This window comes from Rana temporaria, chromosome 5 (genome assembly GCF_905171775.1).
Source record: "Rana temporaria chromosome 5, aRanTem1.1, whole genome shotgun sequence".
Lineage (NCBI taxonomy): Eukaryota > Metazoa > Chordata > Amphibia > Anura > Ranidae > Rana > Rana temporaria.
Window position 1 is genome coordinate 355,157,730 of NC_053493.1, and position 23,601 is coordinate 355,181,330.

Below are 23,601 nucleotides of genomic sequence, written 5' to 3' on the forward strand. Positions count from 1 at the left end.
ACAGTGCGTGGTCAGCAAGTGGTTAATTTAAAAAATGAATTGTTATTATCTTGAAATAATATTATGATCTTGAATCACCGTTATCTAACCACTAGATGGCGTTAGAAGACAATATTCATCCCTAGTCAACAGAGAAGATTTAATTTTCTAAATAATTTATACACCATTCCAAAAATTCCCACAGTGGACAGTTAGCATGTATTACTTGCAAATGAAAAGCTTCCAAAGAAAAACAGTGCTGTATTTAATATGAGTCCATAGAAAATGAGGTGTTACTATTTTAGTTACCACTGGGGAAGAGTAGGCTAAGGGGTTGTGCACTGTTGTTGATAAGGAGGTTGAACACACTTGGGAGGGACTGAAGGAAGATCAGCAGACATCAGATTGCTATTAAGAGTGAGCATCACTAGCTTAGAGAAGCGGAGCTCCAGAAGTGAGGATTATCCAGGTATACAGAGCTCTGCCTAGAGCACAGGCATCACACTTATTGGAGAATGGATTGCCAAGACATGTCTTCTCCTTCCAGGACTGACTCTTCAGAGGAGCTCAGCTCATCCCTACACATGTCTAAAGGCATGTCAATCTTCCTGGATGTAAGTAGGAATAAATAGTCTTTGGAATTGTATATACCATTATATATATCTTCCCTTTATAATGTGTACTATAGTGCATGCAGAAGGTAGGTTTCTAAATAATTTCCGGGACGGCACACTTTCCTGCTGGGATAGTCAACCAGGAGTAATATTGTTTTATTTCACGATATGTCTTTTAAATCAATTTCTGAAAATCTTTTTTGTGTTTAAGAATTATCTTCAATAATTAAATAAAAAAAAAAAACATTCGGTAAGATGAGGCAGTTATTTGAGCTGAATGTAAAAGGTGCACAATTTGAATTTTTTATTTTATTTAAATCTGTAAATATTTTTAGGGAACAAAATTTCAGGGAGTCATTTACTAAATAAAATAATGTCTCTCAAAATTGGGTATTTTTATGGGAATACTTTGCTTTAATGAAAGTAGCTGGCATGGGCATTAGTAAACCCTGGCATCCGGGGGCGCGTGCCCCAGGTCTTCTATTGAGTGCTCCGGGTCTCCTATGAGGTATGGAGATGAAAAATTCTATGCATTATACAGTTTTGAAATATTTTATCTTCTTTTCGATCCATCTAGTAATGCTTTTGTCATTATGAGGTTACATTACAGTTTTTAGACCAATTCATTTTTGTTCAGTTAAAAATATTGGGCCAGATTCACAGAAAAAGTACGCCGGAGTATCTGCTGATACTCCGTCGTACTTTCAAATTTGCAGCGTTGTATCTTTATTTGTAATTCACAAACAAAGATACAACGGCTTTTGGCTAAGATCCGACAGGCGTACGGCTTCGTACACCTTCGGATCGTAGGTGTAATTCTCTGGCGGCCGCTGGGTGGAGTTTGCGTCGTTTTCCAGCGTCGGGTATGCAAATTAGCTGTTTACGGCGATCCACGAAGGTACGCACGTTCGTCGCATTCTCTTACGTCAGTTTTTCCCGTCGTAAAGTTAAGATTGCTATTTAGATGGTGTAAAATTACACCATCCATGTTAAAGTATGGCCGTCGTTCCCGCGTCAAATTTTAATTTTAATTTTTTTGGCGTAAGACGTCCGGGAATACGAAAGTACGTTACGCACGTCGCCGTTCAAAAAACACGTCGGGGCGCCGTATTTTCGCGCAAAGCACGACGGGAAATTTCCTAACGGAGCATGCGCAGAACGTTTGGCGCGGGAACGCACCTAATTTAAATGGTACACGCCCTATTTGAATTAGGCGGGCTAGCGCCAGACGGCTTTACGCTACGCCGCCGAAAGTTTACACGCAAGTGCTTTGTGAATCAAGCACTTACGCTGGAAACTTGCGGCGGCGTAACGTAAATGGGATACGATACGCCGCCGTAAATATTCATGAATCTGGCCCATTGTATATGACCCAGAAAAGATGATCATGGTATTCTACCAGGCTCTCAACATTTTAATCTATGTGCTCAGAGATCCTTTTGGTTTATTAGGACCCTAGAAACACTCCTGGTAGCTGGTATAGTAAGACGGACAAGGATATGTTGACTATTAACAGATGCCTACAGATACATAAGATTTGCCAAGTCCTAATGACCATTCACCCCCAACATGTGCAAGTTTGGCTTTGATGCCATCATTCTCATTCCTGCCTCTGTCGTTTAAGAATGGATGTTAAACTCTAGAACATTTAATCTTATCATTTTCTATCACACTTTAAAAATAAAATAAAAAAATCCAATACCCAAAGCAATTATGTTTGCCAGTCATAAGCAATTATGAGAAGCAGAAGTCAGGCTAATGAGAGATAAATGCTGGTTGGTGACTTTGTCATAGCTCTTTGCCTTGTAAAATAAGTCAGATTGGGTATATAGTAAAAGATCTTAATCTTAATGCAAATACTGTATATGTAGTCAGTCACCATTTCCCCTAATCAAAAAGGCCATTGACTGTACAACACCTCTTGATTCTCCCCCATCAGAAACACATATATGAGAATTGTCAGTGTTATGTAACAAAATGCAGAAGATACTGGGATCAGTCTTCTTCTGTATAGACACTATGTACAGCTCATATACTGTACATACAGAATTATTTATCATTATTACCAGTGCATTAACTGCACTTAGCGCAATTTTAGAAACCTGTGAAATGTTATATTTATTTACATGAAGTTAAAGAAAATATGTGAAAGCAAGGTTTTATTACTGACTACAACAAATAAAAAAAGAGAAGACGTTAAAACCTTTTTGTGAAAAAAAAAAAAAAAAGAAGACGTTATCTGAATATACTGTCGTTTTAAGTCCGTAGAGTTTAAACTTCCCAATGACCACAAATGTACTGTGAGCTGTGTATATTGTCAGGGGTTCCCTGAGACTAGAAAGTGTTTTCAAGGTTTCCTTCATGTTAAATATGTTGAGAAGGACTGCTCAAAGCTAGCCTCTGGGGACCATATACAATTCTAAAGATACCTTACTCTGTTGTTGACCTCCGATATACCGTGTTTCCCAGAAAATAAGACCTACCCCAAAAATAAGACCTAGCGTTATTTTCCAGGAGGGCTGCAATATAAGCCTTACCCTGAAAATAAGCCCTAGTTTAAAATGCTTTTAAAATCTTATATTCTACTCTATTACAGTAGTATATAATGTACAATGTGTGTATTTCTGCAATATAATTGCACGTAAGAGAGCTCCGGTTGGTCACAGAAGCGCAGAGCGGCACTATAATGTAGGTATTTGGCACAATGCTATTACAGAAACACACACATTGTACATTATATAATACTGTAATAGAGTGGATTATAGGATATTACGAGCATTTTAACTCAGTTCACACTGGGGATTCCTGTCAGGCACGGAGAGAGAGGGGGCAAGAAGACAGCACATTACATGGTAAGACCTACCCCAAAAATAAGCCCTACTGTGTCTTTTGCTGCCAAAATTAATATAAGACCCGGGCTTATTTTTGGGGAAATGCAGGAGATGTGGAACACGATTTAAATGGTAATGATGAAGATGTGATGATGAAGCATAGCATAAAATCTACATCATAAGTAATACACCAAACAGAACTTGCTACAAAAATCTCCAACTACTAGCTAGATTGGTATTTCTCAACTAGGAATCTTCCTGAGGCTGCTAGGGGTTCCTTGAGCAGTGAACAATGGTGGGGTGATCTCCCACCCACATTAACTTCTAATACAAGGGGTGATTTTACACTAACTACAAATGTAAGGGCTTACTTCTACACTGACCACTAAAGGACACCACCATTTTTACTGTCTGCAATTCTTCTTTGCATTAATATTTATTTCAAGAATTTACTGGAAATAATTTTGTAAGGAGATGGTAACAAAATGATCTGCCCTGGGTGTCAAATACGCTAGGTATACCACATTAGCTGTATCTTTTGTTTAAAACATTCTTCCAATTATTGAGTTAGCTGCAGATATATTATTTTTTCAAGGGGTTCTCAAAGAACCCAAACATTATTTTACAGGGTTCCTCGGGGGTAAAAAGGTTGAGAAAGACTGAGCTACATGGTAAACACATAACGCTATCAAAAAGACCTTTATGGGTGCTGATGCTGCTGGCACAGTAGTGAGTTATTTATTCACATTTGGTAGGAAGTAATAAAATAAGACCTGATAGGACAGTTTTTTTTCATCTCTGGGGAAAAAATATCTTTGGATCCAATTTTAACCCAATTTGAAATCTGTTTGGATACTTAATAAACTTAAACTTCGATAGCTTCAAAGAGATTTAAATATTGTTTTGATACATGCAAAGATTATAATCCCCAAATTTTGCACTCACCATTAATGGGTCAATCTATTATTATTTTAATTATATTTTCGTTTTTTTTTTTTTTTTTTTGGATGCTGAAGAGTTTAATTACATGACCAGTTCTTGTATATCTTGGGTACTTTATTCATGAGATTGTTGTTCTTGATTTCCTGTGTCTGCACATTGCTTTTCGGTCACTCAGAGGGGATTCCATTCTCCCTGTGGGAAGTGTTTTTTTACAGAACAGAAGGAGCTATGCCATACAAAAGTAGATGGGGGACATTGTAGCTCCAAGGTGGACAGGAGCAGAGCTGGGATTCATGGCAGGGCGATATCACTGTTGGAGACACATAAGAAAACAGCAACTGATTCAGCCCACCATGCTCCACTTATAACTAGAACATTTTAGGGTGAACTCATCTGTTAATTGTGATTATTGTGGCTTGCACAAACAACATCTTCACATTGGAAGAATGCTACTCAACAGACACAGTTGCATATTTAGTCAGGTTGAAAAAAAGACACAAGTCCATCTAGTTCAACCAATAATAGGGGACAAAAATACATAATATCCCTTATACACAAACCTACACCCACTTATTTCCCAATTACCCCAGAGGCAATTGGATATTCCCCTGATAAATGTTACCTATAATGAAAGTATCTAGTTATATTATGTACATTTAGGAAATAATCCAGGCCTTTCTTAAAGCTTTCTAATGAGCTGGCCAGAACCAGCTCTTGAGGGAGTCTACTGTATGCCACATTTTCACAACTCTTAGGCCCCGTACACACGACCGGATCTATCCCAGCGGATAAAAATCCAGCCGACGGATTCCCAGCGGATAAAAACTTCTTAGCATGCTAAGAAATCTATCCGCTGGAATCCAGTCCAGCGGACTGATCCGGTCGTCTGTACAGACTCACCGGATCAGTCCGTCCGCTCCCATCCCTCGCATGCGTCGTAATGATTCGATGCATGCGTGGAAGAATTTACCTTCAGGGTCAAGCACGTCGCCGCGTCATCGTCGCGGCGACGGCGCGGCCACGTCACCACGGATGTATTCCGCGGGGATTTCGATCTGATGGTGTGTACAGCCATCAGATCCAAATCCGCCAGAGGATTTATCTGCTGGAAACGGTCCGGAGGACCGTTTCCAGCGGATATGCTCTTGTGTGTACAAGGCCTTACTGTGAAGAAACCTTTCCATAACTGGAGATGAAATCTCTTTTCCTCTAGACGTAAAGAGTGCCCCCTTGTCCTCTCCTCTGTGATGACCTTAAAGTGAATAACTCAACACCAAGTTCACTATATGGACCACTTATGTATTTGTACATGTTGATCATATCCTCCCTTAATCTCCTCTCAAGAGAGAATACATTCACAGAGGCCATAAAAGCTATTCTGCTTCTGCTAGTGACATGGAACAACAAACTACTGTAGAGTTAATAAGTAATTATATTCTATACATGTAATCTGTTACTTTTTTCTTTCTTCTTTTCTTTATTGCATATTTCGATTTGTTTGTCCTTTGCTGTAATGAGCAAAGTAAAAACAAAAGTGCATATAAATATATGATGCCCCTTGCCTGGTTTGGAGCAGAGTGCCCAGGCATATGAGGCTGACGGGCCTGTCCCCCACACAGCAGGCCTTGGGTCTGCATTCCAGGAGAGTCTCTGTGGCTGGGGGGAGCAGAGATCAGGAGAGGTGCTGGCTGCGGCCTATGTGAGCCAGGGGGCAGCGTTTGTGAGGCCCCCGATGTCCAGGCCTGATCAGGTGTTGGCAGTGGGGGAAAGTCCTCCGAGATGGCGGGGGAGGCAGGGGATTCAGGGCTCCCAAAAGCCAGGCCTGGGTCAGAGGCCGTGCGGAGCAGCCACGGGACGGCTTCCGAGCATTGTGTGAGGGAGGCTTCATTGAGGCCTACTGAGGCCTGCCTGGATTTGTGCGGCGACCCCGCCCTTGGAAGCTGGGGCGGGGGTGGACTCACCGCTCCTGAAGCTGGCTGGTGGAGGGCTGCTGGTTCCCAGATGGGATCGGATGGTCCACAGGAGTGAGCGAGCGGCATAGGATGCGGTTGCAGCAGAGTCCGCGTGGAGGATGTCGGCGCCATATTGGTCTCCCCGCCGCGAGACATGAGAGGCAACAGGGCCACCTACAGAGCCAATTGCGTCTGGTTAATCAGGACATGGACACAATTCACATAGTTTACAGTAAGAACTTGCCACCCTTAGCCACCTGTGTTGTCTTCTTGTCAAACCAACTGTCTCTAATGCTGCTAACTAATATACATTCCTCACCGTTAAGAATCATTCAGGCTCAGTGCAATGGAAATAATGCCAATGAACAATTGCTAAATGAACTATTAAAAGAACAGATTTATTATTTTTCTTTAACAATTGACCTAGATATTGTAACAATAAAATTTCACTTTATAAAAATAATATTGGCAGCATGGGTTTATGGCTATTGGAGGCTCTGACCCCTACACACACACACATGCCCACCATAAAATAGTTAAAATAGGAATCCTGTTTCCTGGATTCTATTGAGATCAATGAGAATGCCCTGACGACTCTGTTACCATGTCTAAAAATAATGCACTGACCAAGAACAAATCTCGATCTGATTGAAATGGATCAGAAAATAAAAGGATGTGCGGTAACATATAATGTTTTCTTTTACTGTTTCTGTACTTTCCTTTCTATTTTTTTCTTCTTGTTTCCCTTTTCTCTCTGCTCTCACTCACTCTGTCCTCTCCTTTCTCTCTATGGCCCCTCTCACACTGAGGTGCTTGAAAAATGCCTATAAAACATTGGGTGCTTTTCAAGTGCTTTTGAGGTCAGCGGTGCGCTTTTTTTTTAAGGTCACAGGGCTCAAAAGAACCATTTTGCTGTGCTTTTGAAGCGTTTTTCGTGTGCTTTTCAGGCACTTTTGAAGCACTTCCCCTTCTTTTTAACAGAGAGGGGTTGTTTTCAAGGCACTTTTTTAGGCGCTCCAAACATGCTCCAAAATGACTTTTTTCACCGCCCCGCCAGCACACCGCCCCAGTGTGAAAGCATCCATTGATATTATTGAGAAGTAATTTTTAGGAGCTTTTCAGGTGCTTTTTTTAGCGTGAAAGTGTCTGAAAAGCGCCATAATGTAAAAAGGATCTAAGGCTACTTTCACGCTGGGGTGCGGGCAGCGTTGGTGGTAAAGATTTTTTACCATTTTTAGCGGCTCTTTACCGTCGTTTTTGCCGCGCTTTTCACCCACTAGCGGGGGGGCTTTAAACCCCCACTAGCAGCCGGAAAAGGGTTAAAACCACCCGCACAGCGCCGCTGCCCAACAATTTCAATGGGCAGGGGTGCTTTAGGAGCAGTGTATACACCGCTCCTACAGTGATAAGAAATAATGAGGGGTATGGCGCCACCAAATAATTCAAAAAATGATCAATGCAGCCACTAGATTAGTGAATAACCGCTCCTACGGTGCCTCAAAGATGCAGCTAGCAGGTCTCTTTTGAGTGTCCTGCCAGAGCACCGCTCCAGTGTGAAAGCCCTCGGGCTAACACTTGCGGCGACGTAACGACGGGAAAAAGTTTAGTGGATCGCCGTAACTCCTAATTTGCATACCTGACGCTGGTTTACGACGCGAACTCCCCCCAGCGGCGGCCGCGGTACTGCATCCTAAGATCCGACAGTGTAAAACTATTACACCTGTCGGATCTTAGGAATATCTATGCGTAACTGATTCTATGAATCAGTCGCATAGATAGAAACAGGGATACGACGGCGTATCCGCCGTCGTATCCCTTTTGTGAATCTGGCCCATAGTGTATAATGTGGAGATATAATGAGGAGACAAGAATCCTCATTTTAAATTAAATATAAGGCCCCATACACACGATAGAATCCATCCGCTGAAAAATCCCAGCAAATGGGTTTCAGCGGATAGATCCTATGGTGTGTACACTCCAGCGGATCTGTTTCCGCGGATATTTGGATGGATTCCAGCAGATCGAATATTTGCTGACATGCTAAACAAATCTATCTGCTGGAATCCATCCCAACGGATGGATCCGCTGGTCTGTATAGACTCACCGGATCCATCCGTCCGAAGGGATCCCCCGCATGCGTCGTAATGATTCGGCGCATGCGTGGAATTCCTTATATAACAGCGTCGCGCACGTCGCCGTGTCATAATCGCGGCAACGGCGCGACACGTCATCGCCAGAGGATTTTGGCGCGGATTTCAATGCGATGGTGAGTACACTCCATCGCATAGAAATCCGCGGAAATCCTCTAGAGGATTTATCCGTGGAAACGGTCCGCTGGACCGTATCCGCGCATAAATCCTCCCGTGTGTATGGGGCCTTAGAGTTTGCAGGTGGTATTTTATAAACATAGGCCCGGGTTCAGATACAATTGTGTATCAATCGGGGCGGCGTAACTTATCTCAGATATGTTACGCCGCCGTAAATTAGGGCGCAAGTGCCATATTCAGAACAAACTTGCGCCCTAAGTTAAGGCGGCGTAGCGTATATGGTGTTCCGGCGTAAGCCCACGGAATTCAAATTTTCCATGCAGTGGGCATGTTGTAAGGTAATGATGGCTGACCCCACGTAAATGACGTTTTTGGCTAACGGCGCATGCGCCGTCCGTGAACGATTCCCAGTGCGCATGCTCCAAATTAACCCGCAAAAAGCCAATGCTTTCGACGTGAACGTAAATTACGCCCAGCCCTATTCGTGAACGACTTACGCAAACAACGTAATCGACGGAAAATTAGACACTGGCCCGACGTCCATATATAACATAGGATACGCCTCATATAGCAGGGGTAACTTTACGCCGGAAAAAGCCTAACGTAAACGACGTAAAAAAAAGCGCCGGGCGGACGTACGTTTCTGAATCGGCGTATCTACCTAATTTGCATATTCCTCGCGTAAATCTACGGAAGCGCCACCTAGCGGCCAGCGTAAATATGCAGCCTAAGATACGACGGTGTAAGAGACTTACGCCGGTCGGATCTTAGGGAAATCTTTGCGTAACTGATACGAATCAGTCGCATAGATACGACCCTGCACACTCAGAGTTACGACGGCGTATCCAGAGATACGCCGTCGTAACTCCTATCTGAATCCCGGCCATATATTGTACCATCAACAAGTGAGCACTTATTTCTAAAAGATAAACAGGACCCCCCCATAAGAGTTTAATCTGTTGTCACATATGTGTCCTCTGCTCCTCTGCCAAGTATTGCTTTGTGATGACTTCTTAGTCAACCTGAACACCGTGGCAATGCTCCATTGGTGCAATTAGAGGGGAAGTAGCATTGCAGGCTGACAAGGTCAGTGACAGTACCTTGGCAGATTTAGCAGATGATAAATGGTATGTCCCCATGTCTGTTTGGACCAGTGTCAGTACCCAGTTCCCATACTGAGTACTGACCCACGAATGGGTAAATGTTTGGATGTTTGTCCAAGCTGCCTGTAGGTACAGGTCTACTTTGGCCAAAGTTGCATTTAGCTTCATCTTAAATGTGGAACACTCCAGAGATTTTCAAGGTTACCAACCAAGAAAATTGATGTCAGTGTAGAGAAGCGGTAAGCAGATAGACAGATGCAGCTAGCAATCTTATCATATCACTTATCTCAGTGCTGAAATGGAGAGTCAATAATGATCATTATAGCTAATTGATATGGGTGGAGTGATGTTAACGCAATTGGCTTCGTCAAAAACTTACAATTTTTTCTGTCTTTGAAGTCTCAGTTTTGCCTAAGGGGAAACTGTCAATTTCGCCAATTGTGTAATGCTGTGTACACACGACCATTTTTCATGATGAGAAAAATGCAATTTTTTTAATTGGTCGTGAAAAACAGTCGTGTGTGGGCTCCAGAGCATTTTTCTCGACGAGAAAAATGGGCGTTAAAAATTTAGAACCTGCTCTATTTTTTCTCGTTGTTTTTCACATTGTTCTATTTCACGTCGTGAAAAACGGTCGTGTGTACACTTTAACAAGTGGGAAAAAAACGTGCATGCTCAGAAGCAAGTTATGAGATAGGAGCGCTCATTCTGGTAAAACTAGCGTTTGTAATGGAGATAGCACATTCGTCACGCTGTAACAGACTGAAAAGCATAAACCTCTCACCAAACCTTTACTAACACGCAGTAACACAAAATCAGCAAAAGCAGCCCAAAGGGTGGCGCCAATCTAATGGAACTTACCCTTTATAGTGCCGTTGTACGTGTTGTACGTCTTCGCACTTTGCTCGAGCATTTTTTTTTTCACGATCGTGTGTATGCAAGGCAGGCTTGAGAGGAATCACTTCGAGAAAAACTGTTTTTTTCCATGACATGAATAACGGACGTGTGTAGGCGGCATAAGGGGAAATGGTTGCGCTACTAAATAGGATTAGAGCCTAAAATAACTCTAAACGATAGTGTAGTATAACAAACACTAAAATTTGCACAAATAAATAAACCGAAAAAGCAAATGAAAATGGTGTACATATGGCAATATGAATACAGTGCACAAAAAAAAAGTGAAAATGGGAAATCACATAAAATGTTGATCATAAATGTGGAAAAGTCCACGTGAAGTAATCAGAAAAATCCAATCCAGTAGGAGAAAGGAGGATGGGAAGATGTTCTAGATTTTCCACCACCACCGAAGGGAGCTTGGAGAAGGCCTTTCCTTGGGATAAACACCAGAAGATGTAAATACTCTTACCAGATACACAGGACGTCCTGTAAGTAGCAAGGTCACCAGATATTGCCCTCTGCAGGGTCAGACATGAGTCCGGGATGCCGAAGCCTCTGCGATCCAAACGTCCTCCCTCCTCCAAACAGTGCCTTCCATCCACTGTGCTCCGGGACACGATCTCCCAAGTGGGAGCGAAGCGTATAGGAGAATAAAAAAGCCTCCGATAGTGTGTTATAATATAAACACAGTTGATTTATTTTTTTAAAAAGATTCCAGAGTAATGTAAAACTTAAAAATGTGCCAGTGTCCTATAATTATGGGTCCCCTATCAGATAGTACTTGGCCTGGACTGCGCATTCGCAATCGGAGATCACGGAAATCTCAGAGAATAAACATCTGTTCCATCAGCTGTAGTTGGAGCATGCTCAGTTTACACACCGCTCTTGCCGGTCGCTCCCGATGCTTATCAGATAGGGGACCCCTGTAGATAGAACAGTGCTGCCTGCACTCAAATACAGCAAGGGGTGGATGTTTTTTTTCTAAGGGGCGGGTGTATTATGCTTATTCACGCCGCTCGCTGATGGAACAGCTCTGGCTGAGCATTTCAGAAAAGCACCCGCCCCTGAGGCTGGACATAATAAACGTCTTCTATTCAGTGAGCACGGCCTCTTATGCCGCGTACACACGGTTGTTTTATGTGATGAAAAAAAATGAAGTTTTTAAAAACGTCACTTTAATTGACCGTGTGTGGGGGAAAACGTCGTTTTATGTCTTCTAAAAAACGACCAAAAAAAATTGAAGCATGCTTCAATTTTATGTGTCGTTTTTCAAAACGTCAACTTTTACTTCACAGAAATTGACCGTGTGTAGCAAAAACGTAGTTTAAAACGACGTTTTTTTCATCCGCGCATGCCCAGAAACTACTTATGAAGCGAGCTTCAATGGAAAAACGTGGTGGAACGTAACCTCGCTTTGCTAGAACATTGTGAGAAAAACGATGGTGTGTAGGCAACTTCGTCTTTGAAAATTGAAGTTTCAAAAACGTCGTTTTTTACTTCACAGAAAATGTCGTTTTTTTTCATCACATAAAGTGATGGTGTGTATGCGGCATTATAATCATATCCACCCCTTTGATAAAACCATCCGCCCCTTTCTGTATTGAGTTAGCACGGCCAGCGCTGTTCTATCAGCGAGCGGCGTGGATAAGCATAATACACCTGCCCCTTAGAAAAAAATATCCGCCCATTGCTGTATTTGAGTGCAGCCAGCGCTGTTCTATCTTAATGGGCCCCCATCTGATAGAGCGAGTGGCGTGTTAACTGCGCATGCTCAAACTACAGCTGATGGAACAGATGTTCAGTCTCTGAGATTTCCGTGATCTCCGATTGCGCATGGGCAGTCCAGGCCGGGCACTATCTGATAGGGCAGTGGTCATCAACCCCTGTCCTCAGGGCCCACTAACAGGCCAGGTTTTATGTATTACCTTGGGGAGATATAGACTAGAATACTGCAATCATTGAGCAGCAAATGATATCACCTGTGATGTATTTCAGTTATCTTGCAAACCTGGCCTGTTAGTGGGCCCTGCAGGACAAGGTTGATGACCACTGCCATAGGGGACCCATATTGTTAGAACACCGGCAAAAAAAATACAAACGAACACCCTTACTTACGGGGTCACGTGGAGCGTGATGACATCAGCGCATAGCTCCGCCCGACATGTTTCGTCAAACGTGACGTCTTGCACAATTTCTCTAATTGAGCTGTTTGGGTAAAAAAAAAATTACTTTTTTTTGTATCTAGATTTTAGTTTTTAATTTAATTCTTTGCATTTATGTTTTTTCCTTTCTTTTCTTCCGAGTATATAATTAATTCTGTACTATTGCTATTTTTCATTTTTCTTTTCTCACTGTCTGTATTTTATTTCTCTGAAAAAAAAACATGAGGCTTACAAGGGGCCATTCTTAGCATAGGAACAAGTCTATGGTAGGTAAAGGGAGATTCCGTAATATATATATATATATATATATATATATATATATATATATATATATATATATATATATATATATATATATATATATATATATATACTGTATATATAAAGCGAGAGAGATACCATAAAATATTTTATTGGCTATGAGTCAGAACTGCCTCGTGGGTAATTTGAAAGTTGCTGTACTTTCTCAGCCTGCTCAAGATTGTTAAAAAAGATGTCAAATGAAATGTAATTGGTATGAATAAATCTGTCAGTAGCAGAGATAGTAATTTATTTTTTTTCTTTTATTTTCAGATCCTGAGACGAGCAGACAAAAATGGTAAGAATATGACAGCATTAAATATGAAACGAATATCTGTAGAAAAGTCATGATATATTTATGGCCTTTGTAGCTAGCCTGCGGCTTGGAAGGGTAACGGTAATTGGAGAGAAAGATACATCGCTGATCATTTAAACAATGACTAAACTGAACTCATTTCACAGAATCAGATAATGTTTTTTTTTTGTTTTTTTTTTTAATACAATTTGCTCTCTTGTATGAGAAGAGACCCCAAGGTGTTGCCCACTGTAAGTACTGTAGGTGTTTATATTTTTTTCCAGGAACTCAACCAAAATTGCCACTTTTGGGTTTTCCAAATAGTTTGTTGCTGGAGCATCAGAGCAAAGATTTGCAAAACATCAAAATTTGCAATAGTTTGGCTGCAATAAGCTGGACATAAAGGAATTTTTAAATTTTTTCCAATATATTTGCTATATTTATGCTGTACCGTTATTTATGTTTGAATACGTTTTTCTGTAGACATATCACAGAAAGCAAATAAGTTACAGAATAGTCTTCGGTATAGCAGTGGATGTCAGGTGTTCAAAAGCTGCTAATACTGCTTCCAGATGTCTGTTTTTTTTTGTTTTTGATTTTTACTTTTTTGTTTTTATTGCCAAAATGCAATTTTTACATTGTAGGAATGTGCCACAACTGTGAGAAAAGCATTTGACTCACAGTCAGGATGCAAGTGCAACCCCATTGATCTTAATGGGCAAGTTTGCCAGGCGGTGCCACCTGTCAAACTCTGCAGCCTGAGTTAATTAAAACTCAGATGAGAAACCTGTTTTTAGCTCCGCCTGGCTGCCCGTTTGAAAGAGCACTTACAGCTAGCCCTGGTCATGATGTGAGCAACTAATAATGAGTAAGAAAAAGTTTTTATTATTTTTACCTACATTTTTTTGTATCAAATAAAATAAAGAAATGTATATGCTCTTAAAAACAGTGGCCCAGATTCTGAAAGGAGATACGACGGCGTATCTCCAGATACGCTGTCGTATCTCTGAGTCTGAGCCGTCGTATCTATGTGCCTAATTCCTAGAATCAGTTACGCATAGATTTGTGTTATATCCGACCGGCGTAAGTCTCTTACGCCGTCGGATCTTAACTGCATATTTACGCTGGCCGCTAGGGGCGTGTACGCTGATTTACGCCTAGAAATATGTAAATAGGCTAGATACGCAAATTCACGAACGTACGCCCCGGCCGACGCAGTACAGATACGCCATTTATGTTAGGCTTTTCCCGGCGTTAAGTTACCCCTGATATATGAGGCGTACATGCGGCGTACCAATGTGAAGTATGGATGTCGTTCCCGCGTCAAATTTTAAAAATTTTACGTTGTTTGCGTAAGTCGTTCGCGAATAGGGCTGGGCGTCATTTACGTTCACACAGAAAGCATTGGCTTCTTGCGGGTTAATTCGGAGCATGCGCACTGGGATACTTTCATGGACGGCACATGCGCCGTTCGTAAAAAGCGTCATTTACGTGGGGTCACATAAAATTAACATAACACACGCCCATATCCACCACATTTGAATTAGGCAGGCTTACGCCGGCCTATTTACGCTACGCCGCCGCAACTTTCGTTTGAGAATACGGCACTTGCCTGTAAAAGTTGCGCAGGCGTAGCGTAAATAGGATATGTTACGCCCGCACAAAGATACACCGTTGTACGTGAATCTGGGCCAATGAGTTATTTAGGTTGGCAGATCATAGCAATATTGTCACGTTAACACATCCTGAAACTACTAAATTTGGAATGAACATCTAGACTTTAATGCCATGCTCTAAAACCAAAAACTAGTAATGAAATAGAATCCTACGAATTACCAAGATCTAACCCCCCAATGTCTCGCATCCAAGTACTAACCAGGCATATACAACAGAAAATACACTATAAGATAATGAATAGAGTCCCACAAGCCATGATGAAAAATAGGATGAGCTCCTCAAGCCAGCAGCATTAAACACTTGTACGGTCTCACACAAGGCTTACCAAATAATGCGACCCTACATATAAAAGTGGTCATTTGTGCACAGTAAAATTGCCCAGAGGAAAGAGCATTCTCTTCAGCCTCCACTCATCCACAGAGACACCAGGAATTTTGCTGTCATATACACCCACAACTGGAAGGGAACCACTGCACCACTGGGAATTAGCTCAGCAGGACCGATGCACATATGATAAAAGAGACACTCCACATAGTGTAAAACCACCCATAAAAAGGAATTTATTACGTCTAAGCACTTACAAATGTCAAGTAACACAGCATATAACATGGTACAGCAACATTGAATTTCAGCATCAAAGATGGCCTCCATTCCGTGCTCAGTATCTGGGTCCGCCCTACTGGTTTCGTGACAAATTACATCATAAGGTTTTTGTATATTACCACAATATCATGGTTTATGCATACCTCCCAACTTTCTGAGATAGGAACGAGGGACACCTTTTAGCAAAACTATGTAGGCATAGGACACACCCACTACCACACCCCCTTAAAGGAGAATCGTACACAAAGGTGCTTTTTTGCCACTATTATTCCTTAATGTTGGCTTTTGAAATGTACAAATGCAGTAATTTAGAAATTGTATGAAAGGGTTAGCACTGTAAAACACTTTTTGATAGACAAATAGTGCTTTTCCTATACAACTATAAAGATCAGACTAAAATGATGGAAAAATTAGGAGGAATGAGGGACAGAGGGATTTTGTTCCAAATCAGGGACAGTCCCTCGAAATCAGGGATAGTTGGGAGCTATGGTTTATGTAAAGCATTTTAACCACTTAAGACCCGGACCTTTAGGCAGCTAAAGGACCCGGCCAGTTTTTGCGATTCGGCACTGCGCCGCTTTAACTGACAATTGCTCGGTCGTGCGACGTGGCTCCCAAACAAAAATGGCGTCCTTTTTTCCCACAAATAGAGCTTTCTTTTGGTGGTATTTGATCACCTCTGCAGTTTTTATTTTCTGCGCTATAAACAAAAATAGAGCGACAATTTTGAAAAAAATGCAATATTTTTTACTTTTTGCTATAATAAATATCCCCCAAAAATATATAAAAACATTTTTTTTCCTCAGTTTAGGCCGATACATATTCTTCTACCTATTTTTGGTTTGCGCAAAATTTATAGCATTTACAAAATAGTGGATAGTTTTGTTGCATTTTTATAAAACATTTTTTTTTACTACTAATGGCGGCGATCAGCGATTTTTTTCGTGACTGCGACATTATGGTGGACACTTCGGACAATTTTGACACATTTTTGGGACCATTGTCATTTTCACAGCAAAAAATGCATTAAAAATGCATTGTTTACTGTGAAAATGACAATTGCAGTTTGGGAGTTAACCACAAGGGGGCGCTGAAGGGGTTATGTGTGACCTCATGTCTGTTTCTAACTGTAGGGGTGTGTGGCTGTAGGTGTGACATCATCGATTGTGTTTCCCTATAAAAGGGAACACACGATCGATCACGGCGCCACAGTGAAGAACGGGGAAGCTGTGTTTACACACACAGCTCTCCCCGTTCTTCAGCCCTGGGGACCGATCGCGGGACTCCAGCAGCGATCAGATCTGCGGGTCCCACGGTCACGGAGCTTTGGACCGGGTTGCGGTTGCGACCCACGGCTGGGCACTTAAAGAGGACGTACCTGTACGTGCTTGTGCCCAGCCGTGCCATTCTGCCGACATAAATGTGCAGGAGGCGGTCCTTAAGTGGTTAATTACACATGTTGCTGTTAACAATAGACATTGGGGGACCCCGAATGTGCCTGATCTCATCAGATCAGAAGCTAAACAGGTTTGGGCCTGGTTAGTACTTGGATAGGAAACATTGGGGGTAAGATTGTGGTAAGTCAAAGGATTACTTTTTATTTCTATTTATTTTTATCATTTTAGTTTTGGGTTTGTGAGCCATGGACTTACAGTATTATATATTTAATATATTTATACCTGTTTTGTCAAGTATCTAGGTATAGTGTCAGCAGCTATTATATGCATAAATTTACATGAGCACTGATATTTCACTTCTATTTTTATAGGCTTTAATGCTGTCTGGTCATAAATAGTATAAAGGGTAACATCTTCTATTTGTCTAGAATTAACCCCCTGAGCGGTAATCCCGAGTCAGGCTCGGGGTGGAATTTCAGGACCAAAAGCGGTAACCCCGAGCCAGACTCGGGACCGCCTCGCAGTGTCCACAGGCCCTGGATCCTGTGATGCCTCCCCACTGTGTGATCGAGCGGTGTCCTCCTCGCTCGATTCACAGTGCCGAGTGCCGCCGAGCTCCCTTCCCTGCAACGTTACGACGCACGGGGTGGAGATCGGGCCAAATTTAAAAAAGTAAATAAACACAATACATACAGTATAATGTAATCTTTTAGATTACAGTACTGTATGAAAAAAATACCCCCCCCCCCCCTTTGTCCCTAGAGGTCTGTCCAGTGTCCTACATGTACTTTTATATAATAAAAACTGTTCTTTCTGCCTGGAAACTGGAGATTGTCCATAGCAACCAAAAGTGTCCCTTTATGTCAAAAATGGTTTTAGACCAGCTAGAGTCACTTGCAAAATTGAGCGATAGCGATTTGTGGGAAAATTTGTCATAAAAAAATTAAAAGTAATAATTTTTATTATTATTATATTATTTGTTATAATTATTTATATGTATTTATTATATTATAATTTATGATTTTGTGTTTTAAATTTTATTATACCTGGAATGTCTACTAGACTCTTGTTTGGACATATTTAAGTGAGTTATTCCTAAGAATTGCAGGCCTACAATATAAAACGCCAAATTTCCATGCAAAATAATGGTACCGCTTTCAGCACCTAAAATCTGAAATAATCATACCGCCAGGGAGGTTAATGATATAAGTATGGTACTATGAAGAGTTGTGATCATTTGTTGGAAGCAGCTGGAGAAGCCCATAACAGTCAACTGAGTCTAAGAATAGAATATTAGTGTCGCTATAGTAATAGGATATTTTGGGTTGTATATGTCGTTTTTATAAATACCGTAATGAATTACTGTATATGGTGGATACTAAATGATCATAGCTGTTGGCAATTGTGATCATTAGCATTAAGTGGACTTCCAGGACCGAGCTGTTTAAATATTAATAAGGGGCTGTATGCACATTTATAAACAATGTACTATTTCTAACATTTATTTATTTTCAACATGCGTGTTTTATGGGTGAAAAACTGTGCCATGAGCCAGAACTGTTGTTCAAGCTGCAATTCTAACAGCATAAGATTGTCACAAAGTGGTGATTCCAGAATAATGACACACTCATTATGCTACTGGCTATGTGTGATGTGTCAGCTCATACAGGGATGTTAAAAAAAATCAGTATTAGTTATACAGTAAAACCCTGGATTGCGAGCATAATTCGTTCCAGAAACATGTTTGTAATCCAAAGCAGTTGTATATCAAAGCAAATTTCCCCATAGGAAATAATGGAAACTCAAATGATTATGGCAGAACGGGGGGATGATTTGCCTAGTGACAGGACACTGATCTACTGCTCCCTGTCATCGGGAGCAATGATCACTGTCGTGTCACTAGTAGCCCAGCCCCCCCCACAGAAAGAATCACTCATTAGAACACACTTAACCTCTTCATCGCCCCCTAGTGGTTAACCCCTTCCCTGCCAGTGTCATTTACACAGTAATCAGTGCATTTTTAGAGCACTGATCGCTGTATAAATGACAATGGTCTCAAAATAGCGTCAAAAGTGTCAGAGGAGTCCGCCATAATGTCGCAGTCATGATAAAAATCACAGATCGCCGCCATTACTAGTAAAAATAAATATTAATAAAAATATTCCATAAAACTATCCCCTATTTTGTAGAAGCTTGGTTGCACAAACCAATCAATATACACTTATTGATATACACTTATTTTTTTTTACCAAAAATATGTAGAATACATATTGGCCTTAACTGAGAAAGAAATTCGTTTTTTTTATATATATATTTTTTGGGGATATTTATTATAGCAAAAAGCTAAAATTCTATATATATATTTTTTAAATTGTCGCTCTATTTTTTTTTATATAGCGTGAAAAATAAAAACCGCCGAGGTGATCAAATACTACCAAAAGAAAACTCTATTTGTGGGGAAAAAAAGGACGTAAATAAAAAAAAATTTGTTTGGTACCACGTCTCATTACTGCGCAATTGTCAGTTAAAGCGACACAGTGCTGAATCGTAAAAAAGTGCTCTGGTCAGGAAGGGGGTAAATTCTTCCAGGGCTGAAGTGGTTAAGAAAGCTTATTATGTGTTAATGCAATGCATTAAGACAGACTATTTTGTATAGACTGGCTAACATAAGAAAAACTGGGCATGCACCTTTAGACACCTTGGGCTGGATTCAGGTAAAATTGCGCTTTTTTTACGGAGGCGCAGGGCAACGTTTTTGCCCTGCGCCCCCGCAAAATTACTGCGCTGCCCTTGATTCACGGAGCAGTAGCTCCGTAAATTGCATGGGCGCGCCGGCAAAATGCCCGGCGTAAGCGCGCGCAATTTATATGATCCCGTAGGGGGCGGGAATCATTTAAATTAGGCGCGTTCCCGCGCCGATCGTAGAGTGCATGCTCCGTCGGGAAACTTTCCCGACGTGCATTGCGGCAAATGACGTCGCAAGGACGTCATTTGCTTCAAAGTGAACGTGAATGGCGTCCAGCGCCATTCACGAATCACTTACGCAAACTACGTAAATTTGAAATTTCGCGACGCGGGAACGACGGGTATACGTAACATTGGCTGCCCCTGCTAATAGCAGGGGCAGCCTTACGCGAAAGACGCCGTACGGAAACGACGTAAACTGCGTACGCAGGGCTCGCGCAACGTTGTGAATCGGCGTTAGTATGCAATTTGCATACTATACGCTGAGCACAACGGGAACGCCACCTAGCGGCCATCGCAAGAATGCAGCCTAAGATATGCGGGCATAAGAGCCTTATGCCGCGCATATCTTAGGCTGCAGTCGGCGTAACGAGGTTCCTGAATCAGAAGCATTCGTTACGCCGGGGCATGTAAGCAATTGCGCCTGTGTAATCTTGAATCCAGCCCCTTGTACATTTTGGTACTCTGTACTACTTTTGCTTTGGCCACTAATGTACATTGCATTGGGACACTTTCACAAAAATGGGACTGTAATGTCCTACATGCATTTTCTCAATGTGTAAATCGGAAGTGGCCCTCAAATGAAACCTTGATTTTTGCTAATTGTTAACATAACATATATAAATGCTTCAGAAGTCATTTTGCCATCTAAAAATTTCCATTTCACTCAGCATCCATTTCTGTTTTTTTACAATTGGCAAAAAATGTGTTGCAACACAGCAGATTTGGGGATTCACTGCTTTTACCAGAAGTCTGCACATAACTGAAAGTCAAATTAAAGTAAGGTGACCAGATTTTTTAAATGAAACATATTTTTGTTTTTACTAGTAATGGCAGCAATCAGCAACTCTCTGCCCGTCGCTGCCCGCCTCACAGCCTCTCAAGTCTCACTCTCCGGGCCCCCGGGTACTACTGGATGGGGTGCAGAGGAAGATCCCTCCACCAGGGAGGGCAAGGAGATAGGCAGGCGGCTGGCCGGGACTTGAGCCAAGGCAAAAGAACATAAGTGGCGCGGAATGGGCATGCACCCAAAACTGAAGAAATATTCCCTCCGCTCCGACCAGCACATGATCATCAGAAAGGGGCACAGATAATGGAAAAAAAATAAAAAAAAATATTTTTTAATTTAAATCAGATTTTCTTTGATTTTTATCAAATTAATTTTAATAAACTGCTTTTGGAGTGAAAATATATCTAAAGATAGTTTTCTATTTAAGGTACATTATTAATTTAGTTTATTCAGCATGAAATGGAGCTTAGTTATGTAGCATGAGGCTGTATATTCTGCAATATTTACATTTTTGGTAAGCTCATTCGATGAATTCAAGCTCTGCAAGCTGAGATAACATGCACTGCATTAATGCATTCACACAATTTCACAATAACCATCAGGGCTTTTTTTCTCAGAGAATAGGTGCAGGAACTCCTCCCTTCCAAGTCACCCTTGACTCCACCCCCTACCGACCTCTGAGCACCGTTCCTTGGTTCCACCCCTTATCCTCTTCCGAGTACCACCCCTTTTAGAGAATGCCGAAACAAGTTTTATTTTGCGGTGCTAAGTATTTTGTATAGAATTTGTTAATGATAACATGAAAGGCAGTCAAATCGCAACAATAGCTTCCCCAGTAGCTATCATTATTGGCCCTCCAGCAGCCAGCAGATCCCTCCCAGCAAATATTGACCCCCTGCAACATAAGACACACTCCTGCAAAAATAGATCCCCTCCAGCAACAATAGATTCCCCAGTAGCCAGCATCAATATACCCTCCAGCAGCAAGCAACAAAGACCCCTCTCTCAACAGTACATCCCTCCTAGCAATGACTGACCCCCCCCCCCCCCCAGCAACAGATTCACCACAAGCAACAGAAGAACTCCCCAGCAACAACAGACCCCCTTATTTTGCAAAATAGATCCCCTCTAGCAACAAGAGATACCCCAGCAGCCAGCATCAATAGACTCTCCAGCACACCCCAGAACCTCTTTTCATTACATACATTCAGTTCGGGAGGTGCCGGAACTGCGTTCCCCCGCTGCGTTCCCCCGCGTTCCCGCTGAAAAAAAGCCCTGATAACCATGAGATAAAACAAAGTTCAGGATTATTCCTTTATCCCATTGTTTTGCAAAATCTATGTACACTAAAAACTGTATGACTGAATCAGTTCTGATATTGCTGTTTTACTAACCTGACAGCTTATTATTCTAAGTAGGAAACTTTCATTTTGTTTGCAAATATTAAAGATTCTAACTACCAGCAAGAATAGGTCCTTACATTTAAAGAGCACCTGTCATTTCAGATCCATCATGGCAGCGCCTATTAGCGGACATCCACTCACCTGCTGCCGCCACGTCCCTCACCTTGTTGTGTCATTGCCGCATTACCAGCCGTCCCATTAAAGTGAATGGGACTGTCGGTGAGTCAACAGCGGGTCAGAGGAGGAGCCGCTGCAGGACACAGATGACAGTTGCGCTTTAAAAATGATGATTTAAATTTACTTGATTTTAAATCAAGCCTTTTTACTAGTGATTTACCGGTAAATCATGATTTAAATCCACTTGATTTTAATCAAATCCACCCTGAGTTCACTTGATTTCACTCTGCTGTTTATATAAGGCTGATAATTGCTTATGTTACCTTTTTTTTATTAGCTGTTTATGCTTTCTATAATTAATGTGCACATAACTGAAAGGACAACATGAGCAGCTAGAGAAGCACTTCTGCTGGATGACTCAGAGATCTACGATATTATTTTGATATGCAATTCATGCAATTAGCTTGTTTTTATTATCCAGAAAGCTTTTCATGTGCTCACCTTGTGAACTGTAATGGATCTTGGTGTCCATTGTACATTAACACAGAACATTGTAACTGTGGGACTTCAGGCGCACGTACAGCACACAAGAAATTAGAGTACACAATGTTTTTAATTATACAAATTATACAAAATTATTTATGCATACAAAATAAGTAATTACACACAAGAAATAAAACTGCCTGGTGTGTCATAAATATAGATAACATTTGTTTGACCACTTGATCTTGGTTAGTATATAAAAATGATAAACACGATTCATCTAATTATTCTAATTCCTCGGGACCGACCATGAAAGGATGACATAGGGGCAGATCCACGTAGAGCGGCGATTCTCTCCGCTGGGCGTAGCGTATCTAAGATACACTACGCCGCCGTAACTTAATTTTTTTTTTCGAATCCTCAAAGAATTTGCGCCGTAAGTTACGGCGGCGTAGTTTATCTTTGGCGGCGTAAGGGCACGGAATTCAAATGGATGTGATGGGGGCGTGTTTTATGTAAATACGACGTAAACTATGTTTTTTTTTAACGGCGCATGAGCCGTCCGTGGGGGTATCCCAGTGCGCATGCTCAAAATAAAACCGGAACAAGCCAATGCTTACGACGGTGACGTCATTTTACGCAAATCCCTATTCGCGAACGACTTACGCAAACGACGTATAAAATTCAAAATTCGACGCGGGAACGACGGCCATACTTAACATTGAGTACGCCTCATAATAGCAGCTTTAACTATACACCGGAAAAAGCCGAACGCAAACGACGTAAAAAAATGTGCTGGCCGGACGTACGTTCGTGGATCCCCGT

The 23,601-nt window shown here is 41.5% G+C and overlaps 1 protein-coding gene across 1 annotated transcript in view; it reads left to right on the top strand.

Moving 5' to 3' along the window:
* The first annotated feature begins 212 nt into the window (after nt 1-212).
* Nucleotides 213-23,601, top strand: part of NECAB1 (N-terminal EF-hand calcium binding protein 1) — a 281,474-nt gene continuing 258,085 nt past the window's right edge. The window contains exons 1-2 of the mRNA XM_040354611.1: nt 213-593; nt 13,321-13,345. Of these exons, the coding sequence (XP_040210545.1) occupies nt 495-593; nt 13,321-13,345 (124 nt within the window). The 5' untranslated portion in view covers nt 213-494. The remainder of the gene's footprint in view (nt 594-13,320; nt 13,346-23,601) is intronic.